The sequence below is a fragment of the Pogonomyrmex barbatus genome, unplaced genomic scaffold (genome assembly GCF_055798465.1).
Source record: "Pogonomyrmex barbatus isolate J1 unplaced genomic scaffold, ASM5579846v1 scaffold1, whole genome shotgun sequence".
Classification (NCBI taxonomy): domain Eukaryota; kingdom Metazoa; phylum Arthropoda; class Insecta; order Hymenoptera; family Formicidae; genus Pogonomyrmex; species Pogonomyrmex barbatus.
This window is the reverse complement of record NW_028297098.1, coordinates 3,618,657-3,632,445: the sequence shown is the minus strand read 5'-3', so window position 1 is coordinate 3,632,445 and position 13,789 is coordinate 3,618,657. Positions and strand designations below refer to the sequence as shown.

The 13,789-nt window shown below is 37.3% G+C and overlaps 1 protein-coding gene across 4 annotated transcripts in view; it reads left to right on the top strand.

The window, feature by feature from the left end:
- cnc (NFE2 like bZIP transcription factor cap-n-collar) overlaps positions 1-13,789 on the top strand; it is a 99,856-nt gene that overhangs the window by 50,452 nt on the left and 35,615 nt on the right. For all 4 annotated transcript variants that reach the window (XM_011647343.3, XM_011647345.3, XM_011647347.3 and 1 more), the window contains exons 4-5: positions 6,462-6,772; positions 7,276-7,476. In XM_011647343.3, the coding sequence (XP_011645645.2) occupies positions 6,462-6,772; positions 7,276-7,476 (512 nt within the window). The remainder of the gene's footprint in view (positions 1-6,461; positions 6,773-7,275; positions 7,477-13,789) is intronic.

Sequence of the window (13,789 nt, the reverse complement as noted above, 5' to 3'; positions counted from 1 at the left end):
GTTTACTTGAGGATTCATAAAAAAATTATTTAACTAACATTGATGATCAAAGATTGTCATAATCATGAAGTTTATGTATTCATTGGAGATCTGTAGCCACTATCAAGTAGTCGCATTGTGCACAAGTATGCTAACCATATCGGTGGCAATTATGAAATTATACCAATACATGCCAGTAGATCTCGAACTATGTTCGAATGAAAGTGACGACATAAGAATAAGGGGTATCAATGGAGCGGGCATTTGACAGGATTTAGATAGCATCTTAAACAGCGGTGGTTTACAAGCTTTATCATCCGACGGTTTTAACCTAGTGACTGGCTCTTAGAGTGGCTAGTCACTCCAAGGACTAAATAGGCATGTTTATATGAACGTACAAAAACAATGTTAATACTAAATCATAGCAGCAATAGATCTACTTTTATTATTATAGATTGTCCTCTTAATTTCCATTTTATCTGTACTATGTGTACCATATGTTGAAACATACGTGGTGAAAATATATACTTTGAAATTTATTTTTATATACAAAATGTTTAATAATTGTAAAATCCAATTTACGATAGATACAAAATTAATCTTTTTATGCAATAATTTAATATGCCCGCTGTATATTTTTATACTTAATTTTAAAGTTAGACGTACAGTAAAATAAAATTTTTCCTTTTACTTAATTAAAAGACAAAGTGTTATTGAAATTGTTTAATTTTTAAATCATTTTAAAAGCACAACCTTTTTTTGTTTACAGTTTTTTTTTTTCATATGCATGTCGATATGAATAAATCTTTTCTTCACAATTATGGATTTTGATAGTGATAAAATTTTTACATAATGTGGATTATTGGATTTCAACCCTTGTGTTAATTTTTCTTTTAAAAAATAAAAAATCGTACCTTGCCAGATCGATTCTCATTGCGACCGATATTGGAACAATTGGCGTGATATTTAGAGTGAGAGGGAGGGTTGCTAAGCCGGGGGATGACTCGGGGCTATGCCAGGGCAAGATGCACCCCTGACTAAACCCGTGGCACGGCAACGAGGAGCGGATCAAGCTCGGGTATACGTTCCCGGTTCGCAGTGGGGAGCCGGAGAATGGCATTACGGGTAGAGAGACCTTCCCTCTCTTCCCACCTCGCCTCCGAGCCGCGTATTGTCTGGCAGCCATATTGGAGTAACAGCCAACCCCGTCGTGATTGGTCCGTTTTTTAACGGAGAGCCCGTGGCTTGGCACAATACTCGGCCAGCCCGTGGTTAGGCAATGCCTGGCTACGCGATAGTCTATCAGTCGACTCCATGCTGCGTTCGCTTCGAACTCGTCTGTCGGCGGGACCCGGGTATTATGACTCTCCTCAAGATCGAATCGTATAACGCAGAGACGATCCGCGTCACGGGGTAATAAAGGAAATCTCCTGGTCCAGACCCCAGTCCAGTCTAGACTGGTTCAGTCTACCCTGATCCAGTCCAGTCCGCGTGTCGAGTTTTCGCAATTTCTCCCCATCAAAAGTTCTGTCGGAAGTCCTTAATCTCCGCCGCCAACGACGACGAGGATGATGACCATCTAAGGTCATTGGCATGATACAAAGCGCAAATGTAAAATCCAAAAGCGCTGAAAAATGCGCTGAGGATTAATCCGCGCAAACTCCCTTTGGGAATTTTGGATGTAGACAATTTGTTCGCCGAGAGATTCCGTTCGGAGTACCCTGATGTGAGAGATGGATGTTTCAACTGAAGAATGCTATTCTTAGGAAAGAAGACTGTTATTTGAACTAGAGATTTGTAGATGGAACGATGTGTCTAGTGTAAAAGCGTATCTTGGAAATTGTTCGCAATGAATGGCTTAGTGACTGAAGTACTATCATTACGATCATTGTGATTACTGGTGTGAATCGAGTTTTGGATTACTTTCCGGGTCCTCTGACCGTTCCTTTAGGACCGTTCGATTAGGATCAAGTGGACAAAGGTATGCGTTAGAAAAGCGTCCAGCGAGTGTGTTGTGTCGTATTGCGACTCGAAGTATTGCGTAACGCAGGCACGTGTAGGCAGCTTTAACGGCAATTTGTCTTAATCGCCGCGATTTGACAACAGACATGCGACGCTTCATTAACAATGCTCACGAGACGGTCTAGTTTGCACGTGTCGAATCTCATTATCGATTAATTCTTTTAAATCACGAATAATTTACTCACGGATATTTTTCAAACACTTTTGCACCTCGAGCATTAGTGAAGAATTAATATTTTCTGATCTGGTATTATAAATTTTGATGATTATAAATAATTATTTATTTTTTAAAAAATATTACAAATATGACTGATTTAGGGTAATTATTACAAACGGGATTAAAATCTGAAGAATTTTTATGAATGCAATTGATTTATTATAGTGGAAAGCCTTACGCGAATTTATGCGACGGCCAATGAACGGTCATGATTGCTGAGTAATTTATTGCTTCGAGTACAACGAATTGTTGTTACTAAATTAACATAAACATGTATATTATTTATTAGACGCGTATTTATAATAGTATTAACATTATTGCTGCACGATACATTAGCAATTTTCCTCACACATTCTCTAAAATTAAACGTTAAAGCTATTAATTATCTTCCCGTTCGAATTTAATCACATTAAATTTTTAATGAACTTCCACGTTCGAGTAAAAAGATCGACCGAGAAGCTTTTAAAGAGATATGATAAGACACATCGAGGACGCGTCTATCCAATCGACCGACCGGTTCGCACACCCGTCCGACGAAACAAGGCACAAATAGCCGACAGTTCGACATCGATCAGCGACAGAATTGATGATTGCAATTACGATTTATCGTTCACGGCAGGTGACGCTCGACGATTCGCGTGTTCCTTCGGCACCAAATGAGACGTCAAGCTCCGTTCCGGAGTTAGCGTCGTGAACTGGTATCCTACTCGTTTAGAACTAGGGATCGTCACCCTTTGTCAAAAAGGATAGGAAAGAGATTATCGTGGCACACACACATATATATATATATATCGACGTCCTTCCGAAATAGGACAATCGTGCCGGCGCATTTTGCCTCGAGAATTCTCTTCCGGTATCCCGTCGGATATGCCGTCTGTGTCTAAATCGGGAAGAATTCTTATTATATATAAGAGCGCGCTCTCCTGGTCCTTCGGCAGGATCGGCACCGAAAATTCTGTCGAGTAATGCAAGAATTATTATCCAACGCGGCGGACCGTCGGGTTGAAGGGAGAGAAAAAGGAGGAGAGGGGCGAAGAAAATGGTCGTTAAGCGTGCGCGCGAAATATGAGAAATGATCTGTCGACGTTCCCGTGGCCGTGGAAAAAGCCGAACGCGGGCTTCAAAGAAGCCGTAGAATTGAAAAAGCCGAAGGGCCACGCCATTAGATGCAGCATGATAGAGCGAATTCCATGCGACGGGTTTGATCGAAGGAAAATTCATTCCGACGGTAGAGTCTTGAGCATCGAGGAAAATCGAGGACTCTCTTATTTACTCCTTGAAACGATAATCGTTAGTAATTGCAACGAGCTTAAGAAAATCAGAGACCAACTTTGAACACTTCTCGTGTTGTAGCACAGTTTCAAAAAATTAATATATCGTATTCTGTATGTTAAATTATAATTAATAAATAAAATTGGTTTATCTTTCTACAAAAAAATATTTTACGTGATATGAGATGAATTCATACTTTAAAACAATAAATAACAAAACATGAAAAAAATATCTAAAATCTTTTTTTATCATAAAAATTTTCATGCTTATTTTACATGGAAAAAATAATTTTCCATTATTTATAATTATTTCCATTTATTTATCTTAGTTTTAAATAATCGGAAATGTTGTAACTCTTATTTGTAACATTGCTGTTGCATCTTTATTTTAGAAATGCTATGCGTTTTGATCGGGAAATGAAGAGAAATCACATTTGTAATATTTTCAATATTCATATGTACACATATGTACGGTAAATTTCTGTTGTGGGAATAAGGGCATAACAGAAATTACATTTCGTAAGCACCTGTTATAGAGCAAAAAGAATCAAAGAGAGCACGATAATAAAAGACACAAAAACTTACGCTGCACCGGTTAAAAATTATGCTTGTACCAATTACGCGTGGCGCACACTTCGACGTGTATGTGGCTGAAAGTAATTTCACCTCATAATTCCACCGGGCTTTAAATAGGCTTTACGTCGAACGGGAAGGGGCTGTTCTGACTTCCCTCAAATTATAGACGGCCATTATCGCGCGGTCGGCCTCGCATTTGGGCCAGACAATGGCCGCCACCACTCGTTAATGTAATAGGCATCCAAAAGGTGCGATCTCTCTCTTTACTGGGAGGCACCGGCACTCACTCCGGTAGGAACCGCCAGGACGAAATCCTCCTCTTTCACGGTCAACCTGTCTGCCGTTTCGTCAAGCAGGGACCTGCCCGAGTTCCAGGCAGCCCCCGAAAGAGGAATTATTATTTTATGAGATTATTATCTCTAATAACATCGCCTCGGCCACGAGGAGAAAGGAGTGCGCTTTTGTGTTCAATGGAAATGTTTCACGCGTGGAAGTAGTTCGCTTGAGCTCAGTTCGATATTATCGATATTTCGTCAAAAGCCAGGTAGAAATTCTAGGAGCCCTTTTACTAATGTTCTTTGGGCAACCGATTAGTCACGCGTAAAATTTGGAATATTTTGCCAAGTGATAACCACAAATGTGAAAACAGAAACTTCTATTCTATAGAGTCTATAAAGTTTCGATGGAATATAATAAGCAAAACATTGGTTACAATTTTATATTTTGTAACTTTTATATTATTTATATTATATATTTATGTATTATGCAAATTAAATTATTAATTCCATTCACGATATTTTATTTGTATTAAATATAAGTGTAACATGTTAATATTTACATATTTTAGTATTTGTGAGTGTATACTTTAGTTAATTTAATATTTAATAATTTTTATTGAAACATTTTTTCTCTTCACGTACATATATCTAATTATTTACAACATAATATTATTTTACAATTATAAAAAATATTCTATATTCAATATTCTAACGTTCTCAAAAAAGGTTCGAACAATTTTTCACTGCGAAGCTTTTATTGTTCAGATATAAAAATGTTATCTGTCTGTTCAAGACATATGAAAGCATGTGTTGGTTATCCAAACGTTGCACGTTTTGGAAACTGTGAACGATTCGAATAGTTTTGTCGATGTTATGTTTTCATGCGTGCGCAAGGGATGAAACGACGCGATTGCGCGATTGGCTGTAGGGCGGGAACGTTACAAGGGCTGCTAGAAACTAGCAGGTGGATCTTTAACAACACCCCTCTTTGTTTCTCAATTAGTTCAGCTTTTTCCTCTCTCTCTCTCTCTCTCTCTCTCTCTCTCTCTCTCTCTCTCTCTCTCTCTCTCTCTCTGAAAAATTTTACCTTCGTTACTAGCTCCCAGTTTTCGAGCAGCACTCTTCGGACCTGTTCCTGTCGAGTCATAAGTTTATTCGGTGCAGTGAAATGTTGTGAATTTATTTTTTCTCACAATTCATGTGCGCGTAATAAGATGGCGATAAACGATTAATCACGATGCTACTAATTACTTTGTTAGTGTGCTGAAGAAAAGCAAAGATACTTTTTAAATTAACGGTTTTATTGCATCTTTGGACATACCAAAATGTGATTTTAATATAACTATACATCTACAATAAATAGTTTTTTAAATAACTAGTTAGACAATTTTCTCGAAATCAAGAGTCGCTTAGATTATTCAATGCCAGATTATTTCGCTATAATATCGCAAATGGTGGGATATAAATTAATTATATAATTACTTGATATGTGATGTTACGTAATCGCAAGTATTACTTTCCAATTGCAAATAACATCTGCAGACGTAAACGTCTAATTAACACGTAAACGTCTTTTTTCGCTTCGATTTCTAATTCTCAATTTTGCAAATATATAGAAATATGCAAACGATTTTTATCATTGCAAACACATATAAACACATATGCATAATTGTATTAGTTTTTTATGATATTTTTATGATATAATAATGCAAAAAAAGTTACATTAAAACTCAAAATATTAATTTTATAGCGTTGTTATGAAAATTATAGAATGTATACAAGGAAACCTGTAGTAATAGTTGCCGATGATGTGTCAGAACAAAGTTGCATAATAGGACGGATAAGAAACCTGGATAACATCGCACTGTGCAATCAGGCGACTAATTAAATATTCTCAGGTGATCTCTGCGTGAACCTTGCAACTGCACGCGAACTTGTTTACGCTCACTTATGTTTCATCACCTGCTGCTTCGGAACACGCGTGCTTTTCACGATGAATAATATATTATCAGGAGCGCGTCTCTTTTTCGCGGACTGTCGGACGCCGTGAAACAATTTAGTTAAGTTTCGACCGACTCGTCGAGCATCTCGAGGGAATGTTTATGTGCTTCTTTACAGGCGAATTCATTCTTAGCTCCAGCAGTCAAAGCGGAAGCGGAAGTAGCATCGTCGACGAGGACAGCCCGCTTCTCAACGAAGCGTCATTGGCTTTGGACAATCATCCCTTGGCTGGCTTAACCGATGATTCTCTGGGTCTAAACGACACTTTAGCGCTCGAGCATGACTTTACTTCAGAGTTACTCGAAGGTGATCTTCTGGGAAGCGCCGGCGTAGACGGTCTGCTTAGTAACGATACTCTGGGCTTGCCCGACGAATTTAATCTCGAGGAGGCGCTTCAACTCGTGGGCCTCGATGAGGCTCAACCAGAGGTTTGTGAGATAGCTTCGTATCTTTTACTTGGAAGTAACTACAATTTGACGCGTCGTGAGAAACAGATAATATATCTTAGTATTTCGTCTTCTTTGAACATCAAGCTGGCTAGTTGTGTAACTTTACATGCTCCTATTTTTGCAAACAGAAGCATTGTGTATCATTGTCTTTTGTAGCATTGTTTTATCATATAATCGAGATATTTTAATCTCTCGATTAATTTTATAAGCCGCATTCGTACAAGCATTCGTACAAGATTAATAAACAAATTATCTTAACATCGATTTCGACAATAATGAAGTTCTCTTTCTTTTTCTACTTAAACATTATATAATGTAATGTAATTCTCTGTATTAGGAAGCTTAGATATTAGTCGAGTCTTTCGTTGAGAAAGAATCATTTATATGAATGGTCAGATGTCTTGCATACTTTTACTCTCGCGCAATTAACGCGCTGTTTTCGTCGAAGCTGTGACAGTGTGATCATTAGGATTGATTATTAGGAAACGAAGCCGGAAGTGAAGAAGAAGAAGAAAGAAGACACCGCCGAGGAGTCCGTAAGTGCAAAGGGCGACGCGGATATTACCGTCTCGAGTAACGTCGAGGTCGCGAAGTCATCCAGGTGCGAGGATCCCGAGACCGGCGACATGATTCACACACCACAGTTTCATCATCCCCATCATCCACACCACCGCTCCTTCCAGGTATGAACGACCCTGATTTCAGTGCCGGTAGGTTAGAACGTGTGCCAGTGCCTCTCATTACTGTGTATACAATGTCATGATTGCAACAATATAATGATTTATGTACAAAGTACACAGGCTTCTCAGTATTAAATGTGTATGGTACATAAATAAGTCAATGAAAGAATATCTCGAGCCATCCGCGATTTCCGAAGGAGTATTGCGAATGTTAAATTATCGCCTCTGTAATAGCGATCTTTGACGTCACTTAATATATCTCAATAATCCCCATGTAAACAAAATTGTCAGGGTTTTAGTTCTATTTTAAACCATTTCGCACTCAACAGTTGTACTTTGATACACGATCGCAGTTTATCGGAGAAAATTGTTCGGCTTGTGATAATATATTTGATTCAAGCTACTTTTCTGACTTCATTTTAAAGATGACAGAAAAGATTGACAGAAAATATTCTCAATGTTATAACAATGAACGATAATAAGGCTAATGAAACTCAGCGCTGTAAACGATGCACAAATTATATTATTTAATCTTAACTTTGTTTGGAAACTTTTTATTAATAAACGAAGTTAAGATTAAATATGTAATTTACACACCGTTTACAGTGCTGATACTTATTAGCTTTATTATTGTCCATTATTAGTTTTAAAGTTCCTATTAGTATCTTGAATTGTGACGTCGGGAACATATGATGAAAATTCTTGCAAAATACTTAAATAAAATATTTAAATAAATTAAATAAAGATATTTTTCAATAAAATTACGTTTACACTCAATAAAACAGACTTGTAAAGTATACCGAAAATTCTTCTTTTACTCTGATAATCAATAAATAATCATACTTAGAAAACATACTTAGAAAATGAATTGCTAATCAAGAAGAGTGCCACAATTTAATTCCGAATATACATGGTTATTTATTAATTAATGGAGCGAAGAAAAAGTTTTCGATATATCTTACAAGTCTGTTCTATTGAGTGGAAACGTTATTTTATCGATAAAAGTTTCTATTTTAATTTATTTTGCAAACATTTTCAACATGTGTTTTTTCGCTTTTGACGTCAATTAAAGATGGCTGCAGTGAATGCAGCTTTAAAGTATTCCTCACGATATGCTTCGCGAACTGCAGTTTTGAGAGACGCTGAAAGATGCACGGATGTTGTTATCGAGAATAGCCATGGCATTTCCGATTTTTCGACATTTCCGTTAATGAGAGGTTCGAAATGGCGCGATGATACCGCGCAGGGCAGCCGGTGATATACGAAGTAGGAAACAAACGTTGAGAAGATAAGAACGGCGCGCAAAGCCGCACAGTTAGAGCGGCATTTACGGTCCATAAACGAGACACTCTTTATTTACAACGTCGACCGCGAAAACACCGGTGCGGCTCCATTCCCGCGGTTCCACACCCTCTTTCAGGGGGCCTCCACGATTATACGCGATGACCATAACTGCATTTTAATATAACGAGACGTATTAAAAATAGATTGCTTCCGGAATTTGAACTTTTTATCAAAAATTTTAATTCGTGAAAACTTTTATTCTTATAGTTGTTATTAATGTGTCGTAATTAGAACGTTGCAATGAAGAAAGAACGGTCAAAAAAAATTCTGATTTGAGATAAACACATTTAATATTAATTTTTTTTATAAAACTGGTGAATACTATTTTCTTAACATTTATTAGGAAAAAATTTTTACCGCTTTTATTATCTTTTAAATGTATCATGTTTATCATATCATAATAGCTCAATTTGCAATTTAATTGTACATATTGTGCATCTAATTTTCAAATTTTGTTTAAGTGTGGAAATTAAAGATAATGCAGTCTGCTATATATTTTCCAAAGTTTCGATTATATTATTTGAATTTGTGTATATCAACTCTTACACGGGTTTCATTCTAGCAATATAAACACGGTAATCATCATTATTGTTTATTTTTTTAATAGGGCTATTATACTACTTTTTCACATTTAGAATCTGTATTTGACAACGTGAATTCGAGGATGTGTTTTTATCATTCGCAAAAGAGCAGCTTGCTGATTATAATTACTTGTTGGATTGCTGCGACATCATATGATTTTTCCGGAAGAATTTATGATTTACCATCAATGATATTTTGTGCATGATGAACTGCAATGAGCACACAATAGTGATTTATTTCTTTAGAATTTTTAGAAATTTTTTGTTCAATCATAATTATTTCCAAGAAAGGATTTTGCTCATCATGCTTAAACTCCTATTCTGTTATCTTCTTTTATTGTCTAATTTTCTTTTAAAGAAAAAAAAATTAAAATAATTAAGTCAAAAAGATATAAAAACTAAATCGAATCTAATGCTAAAATGTTATTTATAATACAACACAATAATAATAAAATATAGATGTCATTTCGACCGTTTTGATATTATTATTTTTAGTTATTATAAACAACATTTTAACATTAAGAACTATCTTAGTTTTTTGCTTCTTTGGCTTAATTATTTATTTTGAAATTTAATAAGCGTTTCTTACTTACGAATTTTAAACTTAAAATATTTCTTATATTTTTTCTTTACTTTTAAAATTTGTTGTTGCTAGAGTTATGAGCTAAAAGATCTGTTATCATCTTATGTTATCATTTTATTTTATTTGTTATTATGTAAGAGATATCACTCTGTATGTTTGAGACTCTGTCTGCTCATTTTCACTTTATAGCATTATAGAATTTTATAGCACGCACAGAACAAGTTTTAAACTCGAATAGATCGCGCCTATTAAAGAAAGCCATATGCGTGAGCTTGATGCTTCTTAAACCGACTATTCCGTTTGCGACGTGCATTTTATATAGCATAAATTAAATTTTATCACAGACAGTAGCTAAGTGACATCGCGAATATAATACAAATGACAATTTAGCTATAATCGTGATATGCATATTTTGCAATAGGATAAATTATTTTGCTTTTCAATAATTTAAAAATTTGGAAAATATGCGAACAAACTACATTATTTTTAGCTGCTTTTAAAATCTTGCTAGTTACTTTTAAAATCTATAAAAATCTATAACATAAAGATACAAGTATTTAACACGCAACTAAATATTTAAATATGCTACATTTGCACAACGAATTTCAATAGCACGTAAGATAATAAGATAACTAAATCGTACATTGAACTCTTAAAATTCCGTTCGTTTATAAGCGGATTAATATAATACGCGAAAGATGTAACTCTTTAAGCCCGAGTCACGCGCCGCGAATTCGAAAGCATTCTGAACTCCCCTAGAAAGTTGACGTTTCCCCGGACGGACTTGAATTCCGATGCTGTTGTCGGGGCATGTCGTACAATGCGCCTCGTCGAGAAATCTCATCGTTGTAGGAGAGGACGATCGTGACAATGACCTACCCAGATAGTCCACGGCAAGCGTCCGTCCAGCGGGACGTGACGCAACGAGCGTGCGTGTGCAAAGACTTCTTCGCGTGCACGTGGAAGAACATATCTGAAAAGCCCCGCCAATGGGAGAGGTGGCACGGGCCCCTACTACCACGAACCGCGGTGGACGCGATCGCGATGTTTGTGATCCTGGACGCGTCGACGCTGACACTCGCGGACGACACGCGATTGGAAGTGAACGCGGAATCTCGCGGAATAGTCTGCTCCTCCGAAACGATCACCGGAGAAAAGGCGGTCTCGTTGGCGAACATCCGCCTGGTAGATGGGCGAGATAAACGGTTCCGGAAGGTTTCTTTAGTCGAGCCCGATTCTCCGCTGATAGTGCGACGATAGTTCGAACGGTTCTCGTAGAAGAGGAAAAAGAAGAAGAAGAAGAAGAAGTTAAGATCTCGCTGGAAGAGACCACGCCTTCCATGAGGATACCACCAGATTTCCCGCCCAAACACCATCGGGAAGATATTCCGTCAATGAAAAACTGGTTGCAAAATGAGGACGTTGGACTTCCGCGATCGCTTCCTCCCGGCCTTGTACGTCTGACGAATCAATGGCCACGACTCTTCCACGAAGAAAAGTTCGCGATTTACATAAAGTTTCGTACGCCTGCGGTCTAATCTCGAGGATCTCTCGGTGTTACACGAACGATAAATTCTATAATGCGTAATACGCTATCGAGCCGAAGATTAAACTACGTGAGATGTAAGTGTGCGAGTGATAAAGCCACCTAGTACAATGACTATCTCTATAAAACGCATCACGTTCATTTGTACGAGGCTCGAAGCGATTTGAACGAGGCCAAGAAACCCTTCTCACGTCACTCCGTGAGACCGCCCACGTTGAGTACACAAATCTCCTCGTCGTGCCTTTCAAAATGATATTTCGTATATCGCAGAATCGCCAACGGACTGAGATATTCGTCTGAATGCAAGAATAATATTCTAGAATAACACAGATACAATGCGATCTAACAAAAACCGTACCTGATTAAAATTAATCAGAATTTGCATGCCGACGGACGGACGCGTGCGATTCCTGCCGCAGAGAGAGTGGAAATTTCTGTAAAAGAAGAATAGTTGTTCCTTTAATAGTATTTTAATTTTCGAACGTCAGTACGAAGCTGCCGGTGCGTACCTCGTGCCTAATTCGTTTTTCGAGTAAAGAGGATACACATGAACGACGTGCAGCAAGCCCTCGTCAAACCTCATCCGCAGACGAACGAGTACACGTGCCAAGGAAATACAGAATGTTGGAGTGTGATATTGGACGAAGGTCTTCTCCAGGTAGATTACACTAATTGCGCAATATTTATTACGATAACCAAATAAAAATTCATAATATGATAAGAGATACGATAACCGCAGTCATCCACGTATGGATGTACAGTAAAGTAGGAAGAATGAAGATTGGCGCAAGGTCTGATGAACAAAGTTCCGTGAATAAAAAAAAACATATATCGGAGTTAATAACTGAGAATACTTATAGCAATGGACTGTGTTCGCTACGATTAATTCTAGAAACGCAAACGTGTTTTTCTTACGAGAAAAACTACATAGCTTTTGTTCGTAGGTTCTCGTAAATCCGAGAAATTACGTTAAAGAGAGTTACGAATATTATTATATAATTATTGTATTTAGATTTATATTTTTGATATTTTTTGTTGTACTCTAACGTAATTTCTCGGATATATATATATATATATATATATATATATATATATATATATAAAACTGGACAAAAATATATGGTTCTATCGATAATTAACGGAGTAATATTGCTATCCGAAATGGCGCTTGCCTCTTCGACGACAAACCGACTTGACTGCGTTTTCGGAGCGCCGATCGCGTAGCTCCTTTTCAAGAAGAGTGGTTCGGTCCGACATCTCGCTTAAAATTCGCTTTCGTAGAATTGTGTGCGTGCGCGCGAGCGCGGGCTCATACACGACATCTCGCGACCTTGCGTCCCGCGTGTAGAACTGTCATTACATGTAACCGCCGTTGGAGAAGAAGTATTACATACCCCGCGCGCCGCGTCCGCGGGGTCTTTCAATACTACGTAATGAGTACACTAAATTAATATATTCCTACGGCTGGGACCTTTGCCTACGGAGGAGGATGTGTCGTGCGTATTATACAGAAGGCTTACGCAAGAAAACGCGCCGTCGCCGCTCGTGAGCCATATCATTTTTGGAGCTCCTCTCTCACGCGACCGTCATATTAACAATGACCTCAGTCACCTGTAATTGCTGCATGTTAGCGTATACACCGAGATACAAACGACGGACACGTAATGCGACCTATTACAGTCGAGTGGCACACGTTCTGACGTTATCGTCGAATCCTTTTTTTTTTCTCTCCTTTGCCAGGAAGAAGGCGCTTCTGCGAGAGCGAGAAGCTCGGGGTACGTGATACCGCTTCAGCATCGCGTGAACTTTTTTGCGTCTATCTACTTGATAGACGGTTCATAGTACATCATACGTGTCTTAGAAGTTATGGATTATTTGCGTTTGAAGATCTAAAAATTGCAATCGTGCCAGCTTCGTTTAACATACCCGCGACATTATGTAAAATATATCAGAATTTTACACTAATATAAAAAAGATATAAAAAAGGTAAAAAAAGGTATAAAAAAGATGTCTTTGATATTTAATTAATCTTATATATTCTTATACTTTTTTATATATTATGTAATTATGTTTTTATTGCGCGAGCTTTCTATGCTTTTACTTTCGAAGAACGTTTGAATATGCATAATAAGGTAGATTATAATCGTGTAAACTAAATTGGAAAAGCTGTTAAAATTATGTTTATTTAAAGAAAATAGAGAGAATAATTCTATTTCTATAAAACGGTTTATATCGTTGAAATTGTTATACATCAAAATGTTG